Raw genomic sequence first — 14570 nt, 5'->3', positions numbered from 1 at the left:
ACACACCTCAGGCCTCTTTCACACCTGTCACTGACATCATGCTCCAGTTCTGCCTCTCTCTATAGCGTGCATGCTGCTCCATTTTTCTGTCTTTTCCACTTCTCCATCACATTTAAGGCTGGGCAGCCTGACTGTCTGAGCATCTCTCCTTGCGTGTGCATCACTCCTGAGTCGTTCTAAGCTCAGCGGTTGCTCGCTGAGCCTTTCGATGGGTTATTAACATACTCGAGGAACTGGCAGCCACTACTTCAGTGGGATTTCTCCTCCCCCTTCTTTCCCTGGAGCCTGAAATTTCCAGAGACAAAGCCTTTCAAACCATTCTTGAATGAATTTGAGAAAATGAATTCAAACACCAAATGGTAAGTGCTGAGTTGGTACCACTTCCACAGCAGGCAATTGGCACTATCTGAATACTAGAAAGGATTGTCCTTTGACCCTAAAATACCAGTCTTTTGCAGATAGGTTCACCTATGTGGGAAATGCCAGGTGGACAGGGTCCTTGGCCACAGAATTGTTTGAAATGGCAAGTTGCTAGGGATGACCTGGGGGCTCGGGAGTGAACATGGCTTAACTAGGTCATGGGCTAGTCATACTGTAGATCATGGACATGCTAGATGCTGGAACAGTGGTAAGACCCTGACATATATCAAGTGAGAACTAAGCAATTAAACGCAGAAGAGTCAGGGCAGACTGCTGTTGTCACGGATGGAAACGGTCAGGAGCACATATCTATACATATCTCTAAATTTGCTTCTGACCCTATAAAGACACTTAGAATTCATAGGAAGTTGATTACTGTGGGCAGAGAGGGAGATGAAGAAATTGGCAGCTAGAGATCAAAAAAGTAGGGGAGATTTATTTATTTATTTATTTAGAGACAGGGTCTCTCTATAGTACTAGGTGTCTTGGAACTCTCTATGTAGACCAGGCTGCCCTGGAAGAGGAGAGATTTTTAAAAAATATTTATTTATTTATTTATTTATTTATTTATTTATTTATTTATTTATTGTGAGAAAGGGTTTTTCTGTGTAGCCTTGACTGTCCTGGAATACACTCTGTAGACCAGGCTGGCCTCAAACTCACAGAGATCCTCCTGCCTCTGCCTCCCAAGTGCCCAGATTAAATGTGTGTGTGATCACCACCCAGCTGGAAAGGAGTTTGTGAGCATGTGCATGTGTCCATGTTTATGCGTATCAGAGGGCAGTTTGTGAGAATCAGTTCTTTCCATTGTGTAGGCCCTGGGAACTGAACTCAGGTTGTCAGACCTAATGGCAAGCACCTTTATTTCCTGGGGCATCTTGCCAGTCCTCTCTGCCCTCCCTCCTAAAACATTCTTTACGTGTTGCTGTTTTGTCTCCATGTTTATCTGTGTATCACTTGCATGCAATGCCATATCACCCACAAGAGGGCCTCAGATTTCCAGAACTGGTATTATAAATAGTTGTTAACGCCATGTTCGTGCTGAGAAGTGAACCTGGGTCCTTTGCAAAAGCATCCAGTGCTATTACCTGGAAAGCCATCTCTCCAGGTACCCCTCCCTTTCCTTTGAGAAAAAGTCTCAGTATTAGTGAGACCCAGTGTGGTGGTTTGATGAAAAATGGCCCCCTTAGACTCAGGGGAGTTGTATTATTGGAGATGTGGCCTTGTGGGAGGAAGTGTGTCACTGTGGGATGGGCTTTGAGGTTTCAGAAGGTCAAGCCATGCCTAGTGGCTCACTCTCTCTTCCTGCTGCTCGCCAATCCAGGTGTAGAACTCTCAGCTCCTTCTCCGGCACTGTGTCTGCCTGTAGGCGGCCATGCTTCCCACCATGACAATAATGGACTAAATCTCTCAACTGTAAGCCAACCCCAATTAAATGTTTTCCTTTATAAGAGTTGCTGTGGCCTTAGTATCTAGCTAAGATACCTAGACTGACCTCATTTGCAATTCTCCTGTCTCTGCATTCTGAGTGCTGGAATTCTAGCTAAGTATCTTTACACCGTTGTGTTACTTTTAAATCACATGGATGTTTTCTATTGAACATAAGAAATTAATTGAATTTAAAAACATATTTCAGCCAGGCAGTGGTGGTGCACACCTTTAGTCCCAGCACTTGGGAGGCAGAGGCAGGTGGATTTCTGAGTTCGAGGTCAGCCTGGGCTACAGAGTGAGTTCCAGGACAGCCAGAGCTACACAGAGAAACCCTGTCTTGAAAAACAAAAACAAAAAAACAAAAACAAAAAACAAAAAAAGGGCTGGAGAGATGGCTCAGCCATTAAAGGCTAGGCTCACAACCAAAAATATAAGAGTTAGGTTCCCAGCACCCACTTGCCTTAAACATTGTGCCTTGTTTTATTAGAATCCAATTAGGGCTTTTGTAACAACATTTTATTTTAAACAGATATTTACTTTTTAAAAAAATCCTTATAATACTTATATTTGGTATATCACTGCTTATCTGTTTATTGAATTTATTGAATACACAACTCCAAACACTTAGCATTTATTGTATGTACTAGATAAAAGAGAAAATAAAGATACAGTGTGTTCTTCTGAAAACAAAACAAAACAAAACAAAAAAGCCCAAAACCAAAAAAAAAACCCAAAAAACAAAACAAAACAAACAAACAAAGAAAACCAAACCGTATTTCATGGGGGCTAAAGAGATGGCTTAGTGGTTAAGAGTGTTTCCTCTACAAGGATGAGAACCTGTGAGTCCCCAGTATCCACATAAGGAGCCGTGTGTGTGTGTGTGTGTGTGTGTGTGTGTGTGTGTGTGAATCAGTATTGATGGGCAGAGATTGACAGGTCATCAAAGCTCATTGGCCAGTTAGAAAAGCTGAAACTTCTCACTCACTGAGAGTCTGTGTCTCAGGAAGATAAGGAGGAGAGTCACAGAGCCAAATAGGCATGCACATGTGCATGTGTGTGTATGCACACACACACACACACACACACACTCCATCGTGAGGCTGGTGTGTTCATTGCCTGCCTTGATGCAGAAGGCCCTAGGTTTGATCCTTAGCAGGGCAAAGCAAAAAACCAGGGCATTTCTACACCCGCTCTAGTCCATTTAGCTCCCAGTAAAAGGCACAGAGACCTAATATATTTATTAACAAGCTGCAGGAATTATGCTGGACAGATATTCATCATTTCTAACACTATAGCTGCAAAGCTCCCAGCCATGTGGTCCTTTGCCTGGAATCTGAGTCATGTCACACTAGTTCAGCCCCGTTGTGACCTCATTGCAAATCCTCATGGCCCATCTCCTCTTCCTGATCCATCTTCCTTCCTCCTCTCTCTTCTCTCCTATCTTTCTTGGCCACCTGCTCATGACTAATCCTTCACAGTGACCCTCTCATGGCCACTCCTCATGGTCTCTTTCCTCTTGTTTCCTCTCTTTTTGCTTGGGATCCCCTGATTGGGATTCTGCCCAGCTAATCACTCAGAGGTAATAGAAAACAATCTTTACACATCATTGAGACAGGAGATGCTGCAAATATCACAATGATGCCAACCTCCGGACTGTAGCCAGATCTCTGGACACAGCAATCAGAAACTCAATTCGCAGTACACAAAACCATCCCTAACATCTACTGTGTGCGAGGCCCTAGTTGTTCCTTAGCACGATGAGAAAACAAAGAGTTTCAGAAATAAAGTAATTCCATGGGAGGTCTTACCCAGTAAGGACGATTGCAACCCAAAGGTGAAAGCCAATATTCGTTCATCCATTCATTCATTTATTCAATAACTTCTAGCATCAAGGAACCTCTCTATAGCATTGTTGCTTAATGCATGCTCTGCACCAAGGCTGAGCCAGGCTCTGTGCTCAGGGCTTCAGTGTACTATCTCAGACACCACTCCCAAGATGGAAGATCTAACATCACAGTCCAGGAAGTTGAGGGCCAGAGAGAGGGCTCTTTTATCTCTTCTTCTCTATAAACCTCCAGACCCTCACCATGTATCAGGCTCTGTAGTGGGCACTCAAACAAGACAAGACATTGACTCTGTCCAATAATAGAGACAGGTGTGTGAAATATTCCCAAAGATGGGATTTGAACAGAACAAGGCACATTAGATCCTAGATCCTGAGGATTAGGGACAAAGGGAATAAAGAAGTGACAATAAAAATGACTTCTCCCACGACACCCCTTGGCTGAGGACAGGCCCCAAGAGCAGCAGTGGACCTCAGAGGCGCCTATGTGGGAGACAACCTCTGTGGCCTGAGAAGCAACAATGAACAAAGGCTGTCGCCTCTCTGGGAATCGCTGAGATCTGACAAGAGCCCGGTGCGGTGTGTTTCATCAGGGTAGACATCCTCGCTGGGCTTTGAAGCCTCAAGTCCTCTCCTTTGGCTGTCTACACAGATCAAATAAGCTGGACAGCTGCCACATCTAGACTTCACTCGGTGTTAATCCGTAGTCACAGCCGGCCCCATAGCAATCCGACCAAACCATCTGAGCAGAAGCAAAAAATAATTCTCCTAGGCAAAGACAGGCAGCTCCTGAGAAGGAAACATTAACCCTTCACTGCCCCTCGGAGAGGGTAGGGATCTTGCTGGTGTTAGAGGAGAGGGGGGGTTGTGGCTCTTCCCAAAGTGGAGAAGCAAAGCTGTTAGTGCCCTTCCCAGTTCCGAGACCATCCATGAACACTGGTGAGAACTGGCTTTTGGAGAAGCAACCGTATTCCATCCTACAGAGCAGGATTGTTCCGTAGCACAGGAAGCACCTCTCTATTCACAAGGTCATTCCGGAGGGAACCTTAATCCCATCCCCCTGTCTTCCTAAGCAGCAGTGAGAACCTTGAGAAACTCTTGTCACAGATGTCAACAGGAGCAGACATCTAACCACAAATCCAGAAGCCAAAGGGTATCGCTAAAAAAGATAAAAAAAAAAAAAAAAACCTACATGAGTTCTAACATCTACTCCATTCCTAGCTGTGGTTTCCATGGAAATAGACATCTGCTCTAGGGAGAAAGGTGTGTGTGGGGGTGGGGTGGGATGATATAAATGCTTCAAAATAATCAGTGTTTTGAGAGATTAATTCTCCTCTGTCACAACATTAATAGAAATATGAGACTTTTGCGTGGCATATCTTGTATTTGAAAAAAAAATGTATCACATGGGTGGGATCTTGCACACACATCTCCAAATCCAATACAAAGGCTTCAAGACAAAGTGCTGGTTCAGAAGGTCCCGGACCTTGTGTCTATGGAGGTCTCTGCACATTTGTGTTCCCCCAGCTTCTCGGTTTTCAGAAAGGTCTTATCCTCGTTCCTGTCCAGTTCTAAAAATGACTTCAGGGATCCATTCGGAAAGTTGAAGCATCAGGCCATTGTGAGACTACGTTCTGAGAGGGAAAAGCCTTCCACTGCGCAGAACTGGCTCCTGTTGTTCACATGCTATGCAAGAACCACTTAGACTGGCTGGGGCGGGGGCAGAGGGAGACTGGCCCCACGCAAGGGCAATTGCTGGAAAATATGCCTCTATAAGCATATTTCAGGCAACTGTACTTTGCCAATTGCTTGCTTTGTGCGTTGTCTGCACAATACAGTTTTCACTGTCCTGTATGCCTATTGTATTTTATCTCGGGTGCTTCCCTATTGGTTAAGCAGATGTAGGCTTGTTTTAAAATTAGGACTGTTTCCACAGAAGCTGTTGTATGTATGGTTTGGCTTTTGAGAGATCAAATCCATTAATAAAATGGTAAACCCAATGAAGAGATTCTGAGCAGGTGCTTTGGGGAAATGACCACCTCGTGGGTCAGCAGAGAGAAGAGGGTTCTAAGAGAGACAGGGTCACGCTAATTTCCTTTGTGTCTCTGCTATAGTTTTGCTTTATCCCGGCCAGAGGGAACCGTGACCTTGTGGCTCCTTTTGTTTACATTCTCAAAGAGAGCCCAGCCCCGCTCTAGGGAGCACGTGCTTTCAGAACAAAAGGAGCAAAGTGTATCTAGAACTGCCATCGCTCTTCCCTTCCCTTTCCTGTCACCGCAAGGCTTTGGCAGTCCAGATGGAGTCTGCCTTTAAGCTTAGTGGCTTTGTTAAACCCAAGATCAGATTCCAGAGCCTCCCGCTGTCCTGCATAGATCCCAGTGTTTCCAGCTCGAGAGGCTGAAGGGGAGAATGCAAGTGGCCAAGGGAAGGACCACGCCCGTAACCTGCCAGTAGGAAATGGGTTAGGGACTGCGATGTTGCGCTACAGGTGACACGCTGCCGTGTGTCCGTGATAGGACACCGAGGGTAGAGGATCGTGCAGGGGCGTGGAGTGGCACTATCTTGTCACAGGGTTTCGGGCGTTTTAGGCGACCCGGAGGGGTATGACATCAAAAGGGACACTGCTTAGGGAGCGAACGAAACTCCTATGGCTGGGTAGAGGAAGAGTCCAGTCGGTCGAGGTCTAAAAGAAGTAGGTTAGGACCGACCCCTCCCCTGCGCCTCGCCTCGCCCTGCAGTTTTCCTAAAGAGAGAGTCCCATAACCGATTCAGTCCTGCGGCCGCGGCCAAATGCTCTTCCGATCAGAGACACCCCACCCACCCCCGCTAGTCCGCGCTAACACCTAGAGGGACCCCCTACCAGGAGTGCCCCACCCCTAGCATTGTCCTCCTGTCCCACTGTCCGGGACTACAATTCCCGAAATGCTTTTCTCCAGAGAGGCGGTGCTCTCCAGGCTTCGGGGCGGGACCGGCACGTGCCGTCACCCGCAGCCAATGCGGAGCGCCTGGTCTGGGTCACGTGCCGCTGTTTGGCGCTTTTGTGCGCGCCCAGGTCTGTTGGTGCTCAGAGTGTGGCCAGGCGGCTCGGACCGAGCAGGTGGGTGCAGGCTTGGCTTAGACGGAGGCTACGGCGGGCTGGGGAGCAGCCGGGAACGCGGCGGGTCCCCCACTGGGCACACGAGAGGGGCGGAGACCCCGAGCCCCGGCGGGTGGGGGGCGTTGGTCTTTTGTGTGGAGCTCGGGCGGAGCCTTGGCTTTTGTCCCTGTTCCCTGGGGATGCGGGCTGGAGGGGAGGGGGCGCGGCCAGCGCTGGGCTTTAGCCCCGGGTGCGAGCGTGGAGACAATAGGAGGCGTGAGCCGTCCTCTGCTTCTACCGCCCGGCGGGCGCGGCTGTTCGGGGGTCCCCATTGTCTGAAGGAGAGCGAGGCTGGGGGCGCTCGTGCTGCTGAGGGGCGGCGCCCGCCCGGTCTCCCGGGGCTTCGGGGCGGTGGTCCCGGGCAACTCTGGGCACTCCGTCAGTGGGTGGAGACCGTGCGACCAAGCCCTCTGCAGCCACCCCAGGGCTGCGTGTCCGCGAGGTGTTTTTGGCGGGAGTTGGGGGGCAGACGGCCGCGCGCTGCCAGCCCGAGAGGGGCGGGGCCACCCCGGAGGACCGTTGGCCCCGCCCATCCTGTCGCTGCCCACGCGCGCGGGCTCCCGAGCGTGGAGAGGTTCGCGGAGATTCGAAAAGGCGCGGGGAGCCGAGGGGCGGGGCCAGGGGCCGGAGCGTAGGGCGTGTTCTGATTGGCCCGGGCCGCCAGCCTGCCCGCCCGGGCCAGGACCACGCCCATGCTGTGTAGTCTGCTGCGTTGGGTGCTCTGCCACAGATAAATGCATTTTTTTTCATTGCCTCGTTTTTGCAGTGTCTAGCGTTTGGAACCTTTAGTTATACGCTTCGGGGCTAAAGGAATGGTGATCTTTTAAAAAAAGTACTCGAGAACTGTTGAAAAAAATGTTTGCGACATAAGGCATCAAATGTGACAAACCTCAGGCGGGTGTGGTGGCGCTTGTCTGTAATCTCAACACTCAGAAGCTGCACCCCCCCCTCCCGCCCATGTATGCATCGAACATGGAACCCAGGGCTTTGCAAATGTTAAGTGTTAACCCACTGGGCTGAACCCCACCCCTCTACCCTGAGGAGGCTGAGGCAAGAGGATTGTAATTTTAAGGCCAGCCTGGACTAAGTAGACCCTGCCCTCAAAAGAAACCTAGAGGTTCATAAAACTTCATTTTCTCACTGTGAGGCTAGTAGCTTAAACCCTAGGAACAATAGGACTTGAATATCATTGGCTGCCAGCTTGGGTGTTATTCACCGTGGCAGACACAGACAAAGCAGGGGTGGGTATTTCAATTGCACAATGAGTTGTAGACAGAATTAAGATGGCTCCGATCTCATTGTTGGGTTGAATCTGGAATATCTTATGTTGGGCAGGACAAAAACATTAAGGGAAGGAATCCTTCAACCTTGTGATTGAACCCCTGAGTTTTGATATTCCAAGATTTTTTTTTTCTTTGAAGAATATCATTTAATTTGATTTTCTGCTGCCAGCGTTACTCAATGAAAATATCCCAATATGTTCCAGTGTTTCTAGATTGATATTTTAATGATGTTTCTTGATTTCCACATAATGATTTTCCTGACATTGTCAAGGGTGTGATTTGAGATCCCTTTGTGCTGATGACATAGGAGGAATGTGGAGAAATTGATTGCATGCTTTGAAAAATCGTTCCAGGGCTTTTCTTGCCAGTGGATTGTGTAGAGTGTACAGCCAGTCTCTTGTCTTCTGTTCGACATGGCATCTTCTGGTAGGTAATTGATTTAGAAAACTGAAATCAGGGCGGGCTTATGGCTTTAGAATAGGAAGTGGTGCAGGCCTTAAGCTTTTAATTTGGCATTTGTGTTCTTTTCAAAATTTAATTTACAAATATAAATGCAATTGAGAAATGTTTATTAGTTGGATGAATATATAGAAATCTCAGCCATTCATACTTTTGGCTTGATCCAAAGCAAAATTGTGGGGTTTTACACACGCCATTCTTTGTTTCCTAGGGAGTGACTGTCAAGTACTAATTCTCCTCAAGATGGTATTTGTTAGTCCAAAAGGTTAAGCTTTAAAAAAAAAATGTTATTTGATTTCTTTTGATTTGTATTTTGCTTCGATTACTACAAACACTTTCATTAGCTTTCATTCTGCTTGTTTTTAGAATTATTGGTTTTTTTAGAAAATTATAGAACCCTTTATTTAAATAAGCAAGCCGGGTGTTTCTCATTTATCATGCATCTGATCAACTCCAGATATTCAGGTGAAAGAGCTGGAGAAGCGCGCCTCAGGCCAGGCTTTTGAGCTGATTCTCAGCCCTCGGTCAAAAGAATCTGTCCCCGATTTCCCCCTTTCCCCCCCAAAGAAGAAGGACCTTTCCCTGGAGGAAATCCAGAAGAAATTAGAAGCTGCAGAAGAAAGACGCAAGGTAACCCAGACGATTTACAGGAGGTACAGGAAACTTATTAATGTAATGAGACAAACTGGTTTCATTTTCCTACAAAGGAAGAAAGGATTTTAGCTACAGTGTGATCTTAAGTAGGAAATGTCCTTGTGCCAGAGGTTTAAAGGAGGCAGTAGCCATCGTTTAATGAGCTCCTCTCAGGCCAGCTCCTCACCTCAGGAGCTTTCTCATAATAAATGGAGGCTCCATGGTGGCCATTGTCTCAGGTAACAGACTTGAAAATGGTATTAAGGCATTTTCCTGAAGTCCTGTTAGTAAGTGCTGGAGGCAGAATTTAAGCTAAACCCGTGTTACGTCAGAGCTCACGCCTTTTCTCTTTACCAAACAGGACATTTGGTGGTGGGTGACCCTTTGTTTCCTTAGTTTTGCTTTTTTTTAAAGAGCTATGCAATAAAAACTTTAAAATTCCAGGGACGTGGTATCGTTAGCTTTTCCTCAAGTCCATTATAAAGTAACCATCATTGAATCCTAATGAGGCCCGAAGGGGTAGCTCAGCACTTAAAACTGCCTGTTCTTCCGGAGAGTCCATGTTTGATTGCCAGCACCCACGGGGTAGCTCACAGCACTCAGCTCCATTTCCAGGGGCTCCAGCTGCTGCCATGTCTCCATGGTACCACACTCACAAGTAACACATATATGCACATAAATGTGCAAGCTGAACAGCCACGCGCATAAAGGAAAATACATAAGAAATAAGGCCTTATGAGAGGCTGGAGAAGTGGCCCAGCTGTTAGGAGGCTTGCTGTTCATGAAGACTAAAATGGTTCCTAGCACCTGCGTTGGGTAGTTCACAATCTCCTGCAACTCTAGTTCCAAGGGATCCGATGCCCTCTACTGGTTTCTAAAGGCCTGACACATATGCATATGTTTTTATACAGACCATACACATTAAAAAAAAAACTAATGAAAAGTTTAACAAATACTAATTATAGAAGAGTTGGAAAATGAAACTATAGCCATTATAGTCATTTTATTTCCCAGAGGTATCCACTGTTACCGTGTATTTCTGTCTATGCAACAGTATTGTTATTATGAACTTTAGATAGGAGCAGCAGTTAAAAAAGCTTGCCACTCTTGCAGAGGAGCCAGGTTCCATTAATAGCACCCATGTGGCAGCATATAGCAGTCCTCATTCAGGTTGCAGGGGATCCAGTGCCCTCTTCTGGCCTTTGGCCTCCTCAGGCACCAGGCATACATCAGTGCACTTACATGCAAACAAAACATGCATAAAATATAAATACATTTTTTATAAAAGACTTTTACGTAAGTGTTCATTAAATCTCTTCCATCTCCAGGGAGGAGGATTAAGCTGGGTAAATCTATAATCCTAGTACTTGAAAAGTGAAGGTAGGGAGATGAGAAGGTCAGCATTATCCGTAGCTAAATGTACTGTTGGAAGCCAGCCTGGCTGGGGCTATACTTCTGCTGCCATGGTAGAAGTGGGAAGATCACATTTTCAAGGTTGTTAGTTCAAGGCCAGCCTAGAGTCAGAGCCTGTCACAGAACACAAATAAAAAGGATGTCAGCATTTACCCTGGCGTGTCATCTGCCTGCTCTTTCATGTAGAGCAGGAGAAAACAATATAACTAGAGAGAAGAGCTAGGCCTTGTGTTCCATAGTCAGACTACACAGTAACTGCCTACGCAGTGACGCTCTCATCTGGACAGATACTGTCAAAGGTGCCCGGCACTTAAGTAGATTATTACTCAAGTCACCTGAATACTTTAAGCAATAAAGTAAAACTATTTTTAATTTTTTACTCAAAATCTTCTAAGGGTTTCCTTAACAGATAATTTGGAAGGAAATCTGAACAAGCTAGGTTGGTGTGGTCTGTAGCTACAATCCCAACCCTGGGAGGGGATGCAGGTACGTCAGGTTCCAGGTGAGCCCTTGCTCCACAGATGTCCAGGCTAGCCTGGGCTACACAAGATCTTGTCTCAAAATCAAGCTTTTGAACGAACAGCTAGTTTTCCATAGTAGGAAAACTGGTGATTCCGGTACTTCAGCTCCTCACTTGAATTTTTAGTTTCAGGGGACCTTTTTTCTGCCTGTTTCCCTGATAAATAATTTCTGTTGCAGTTTTGACAAATGCCAAAGGTACTTCAGAGGGGCCTGTCAACTTTTTTTGCAGTCTCACGAGGCGGAAGTCTTGAAGCAGCTCGCGGAGAAGCGGGAGCATGAGAAGGAGGTGCTCCAGAAAGCCATCGAGGAGAACAACAACTTCAGCAAGATGGCGGAGGAGAAGCTGACCCACAAAATGGAGGCTAACAAAGAGAACCGGGAGGCGCAGATGGCGGCCAAGCTGGAGCGCTTGCGAGAGAAGGTTGGTTTCTTGCTTTAGAGAGTTAGCAGCTTCAGGCAGGGATGAATCAGCTTAAACTGTCTTGATAAAAATATCTGGTTCCTTTTTGTCATCAGTTTGGGGCTTAGCATTCAGTAGAGTTCCCAGCATGAGTGCATATTCCCTGGAAGAACAGTTGGAGCCTTAGCTGTTATCAGGCCCAAGAGACCAACAGGTTTAAGATGATGTCTTGGGATTTTTGGTTTGTGATTCCCATGGTTTGTGTGACTGAGGCTGTGTTGGACCTCGTAGGCAGGGGACAGGGCTCGACAAGTTATTTTTTGGACAGATGACACTTACGTCCAGTTTCTTCCAGGACAAGCACGTGGAAGAGGTGCGAAAGAACAAAGAATCCAAAGATCCCGCGGATGAGACCGAGGCTGACTAAGTTGTCCCGAGAACTGACTTTCTCCCCGACCCCGTCCTAAATATCCAAAGACTGTACTGGCCAGTGTCATTTACTTTCCCTCCTGACAGATAGTCTAGAAGCCGATGTAGGACCGTATAGGTAGATCCAGACCGTGAGATGTTTTAGGGGCTCAAGGGGAGAAACTGAAAGTGTTTTACTCTTTTTTAAAGTGTTGGTCTTTCTAATGTAGCTATTTTTCTCGTTGCATCTTTTCCACTCGGGCACAATCGGTGTGCTGGGTTAATGGCTAGTACTGTATTGACTGTGGAAGACGTTTGTGAAGAGTACGTAGTGGCTTCTTCCAACCCATTAGATGCTGAATATCTGTTCACCTTGCGATCCCAATTCTGTCCCAATCTCACCAGATGCTACTGTACTTGAATGGTTAATAAACTGCACAGTGCTGTTGGTGGTAGTGACTTCTTTCTGTTCAGGTAGTGACAGGCCGTAGACCTTTTCTCTGTGGCCTCCTGCTGCTGCAGACACCCAGCCAGTCCTCTGCTCCCAGGCCCTCGGATTGTCCTCACACAAGCTCGGCTTTGTTCTGCTGTCTTCCCCAGCTCAGCTGTTATTTTCTTTCAGATGTTTATGTGCAAACAGGCAGTGTTTTGTTCCCCTTAGAAAGGCTGCTTACAGGCAAGAGTGATTTCCAGAGAACAGTTTAGAGGCGTCCTTAAGGTCTTCGGATATTTGATGGTTTGTTTGCTTAATATGACAGCTAGGAGGAGAGGTGCAACCTATGTCCCTTCCTTCAAGTGACATCCTGAGATTCAGAATGCTCAGGGAACTAATTGTGCTGTTCTCATGACACAGTGAGAACAGGAGAGCAGCACTGACAGACATGGTTTGAGAGGCAGACACTTCACCTTATATCCACTGAGGTCAGCACACTGCCTCTCAGCTCAGGGAAGGCATGGGCAGCTTGCCTGGCCCTTTTGGGAAATAACTTTAATTGTTTACAGTCTGTCTGCCCCTCGCATCTGCATAAAGCTCTTAGAAGCTGAGTATCCACAGCAAGAGCCTGCCTGCAGGAGGGCTGAGAGGGCCTTGGGGACCAAGCTTAATGGTGTGTGCCTAGAATTTCAGCACATGGGAAGCAGAGATGGGAGGACGCTGGGGAATTGAAGATTTCAACCCAGGCTACTGAGGCTGTGTCTCCATTCAATAAAGAAGCGGAGCTCCAGGTGCCTAGCGGGCCTCCTGTTCCCTACAGATGCAGTTGGGGGAGGGGGGCTCTGAGTGTGCAGAGAGCATGCCTGGAGCCACTCTGTTTGGCACTGTATAAATAATTGTCGTTTTCTGACAGGCCAATGAGTGATGCTTTTCTGGGCTTGAGCATCGGTGTGCCTTGAGTTGAATGTCAAATTGTGCAGAAGGAAGGCCATCGCAGGAGTTCTGGGAAACAGCTGAGGTCACATAGGGCAAATAGAAACGAAATCAAGGGCAGCTTCATAAACAACAGTGGTTCGTTCCTTCTGAGCAGAGGTGAGGTGAGGTATGTGAAGGGGTGTGGCGCCGCTCATCATCGGTGGGATCCAGTGTCTGCCGCATGAGATAAGGACCTGCTGAAGGTTGGCTTGGGTAACATGGTCATGACTGAACAGATGGGGAGTCAGAATGTGAGCCTGATACAACTTGTGTTGGAGAGACAAGCAGAAAGGGGGCCATTTCTCATGGATGGGATGAGAATGTTGGCTGTGACAACAGTGGGCATGCAGACAAAGGACAGTCATGAGGGTTCGTGAGCTGCATAATGTACTTTTAAAAAATGCTGTGCTAGGGGTTAAATGGTGCCACACACGCAAGGTAAACTCTACGAGCTACATGCCCACCCCAGGGGAGCCAGGGCCTTTGCCTAAGCCTAGGTGTTTGGCTGCCTCAGGGCTCTGAACTCACCTGGAAGGCTGGGTATCAGCACTTCCCTGAGTAAGGTAAGAGTAGATTGACTGTAGCCAGGCAGGGCCTGTCACCATGGGTGTTCCTCTCATCCTGAGAAGAAAAGGAGATCGCCTACCCTAAGGGTTTTTTTTTTTTTTTTTTTTTTTTTTTGCTAAAGAACCTTTTAAGACAGGGTTTCTCTGTGCAGCCCTGGCTGTCCTGGAACTCACTCTGTAGACCAGGATGGCCTCAAACTCAGAGATTCACCTGTCTTTGCTGCTGCCCAGCCCGCCCTAAGAAAGTTACATTGAATTTAAATAATTTACAGTTATTTAGAGGGCTAAACCAGAAGGTATGGCACACGTAGTCCTACAATAGTAGGACTTGGAAGCAGATGCAGGGGGATTGCAAAATTCAAGGCCAACCTCAGGCAAGGTCCTGTTTCCAAAACAAAAAACCTCAACAACATGGTTTTACCCTATGATCCTAGCACTTAAAGAGGCGGAGGCAGAGGACTTCCAGGAGTTAAAAGGCCAGTCTGGGTTATAGTTGAGGCCCTTTCTCTAATAAGGCCTGAGGATGTAAAATAATTTTAACAAGCACTCCAAGTGTGCTCTACCCTGGGCTGTATGCTAGGGAGAGGAGGAAGAGGAGGTGGGTCCCCACTCAGCCTGTGTTCACACGTGAGTTTGTAGATGGCTCAC

The 14570-nt window shown here is 47.1% G+C and overlaps 1 protein-coding gene across 1 annotated transcript; it reads left to right on the top strand.

Annotated features, from left to right (window-relative positions):
* Positions 1-6709: 6709 nt before the first annotated feature.
* Positions 6710-12396, top strand: Stmn1 (stathmin 1). The gene is made up of 5 exons (XM_021160141.3): positions 6710-6791; positions 8467-8539; positions 9030-9202; positions 11370-11561; positions 11896-12396. The coding sequence occupies exons 2-5, from the start codon at positions 8527-8529 to the stop codon at positions 11965-11967; spliced, it is 450 nt and encodes a 149-aa protein (XP_021015800.1). The 5' UTR covers positions 6710-6791; positions 8467-8526; the 3' UTR covers positions 11968-12396.
* The last annotated feature ends 2174 nt before the right edge of the window (positions 12397-14570 follow it).

The sequence above is a fragment of the Mus caroli genome, unplaced genomic scaffold, assembly GCF_978045245.1.
Source record: "Mus caroli unplaced genomic scaffold, Mus_caroli_1 scaffold_6, whole genome shotgun sequence".
Taxonomy (NCBI): Eukaryota; Metazoa; Chordata; class Mammalia; order Rodentia; family Muridae; genus Mus; species Mus caroli.
The sequence above is the reverse complement of the archived record's forward strand: the minus strand, read 5'-3'. Positions and strand labels throughout refer to the sequence as shown.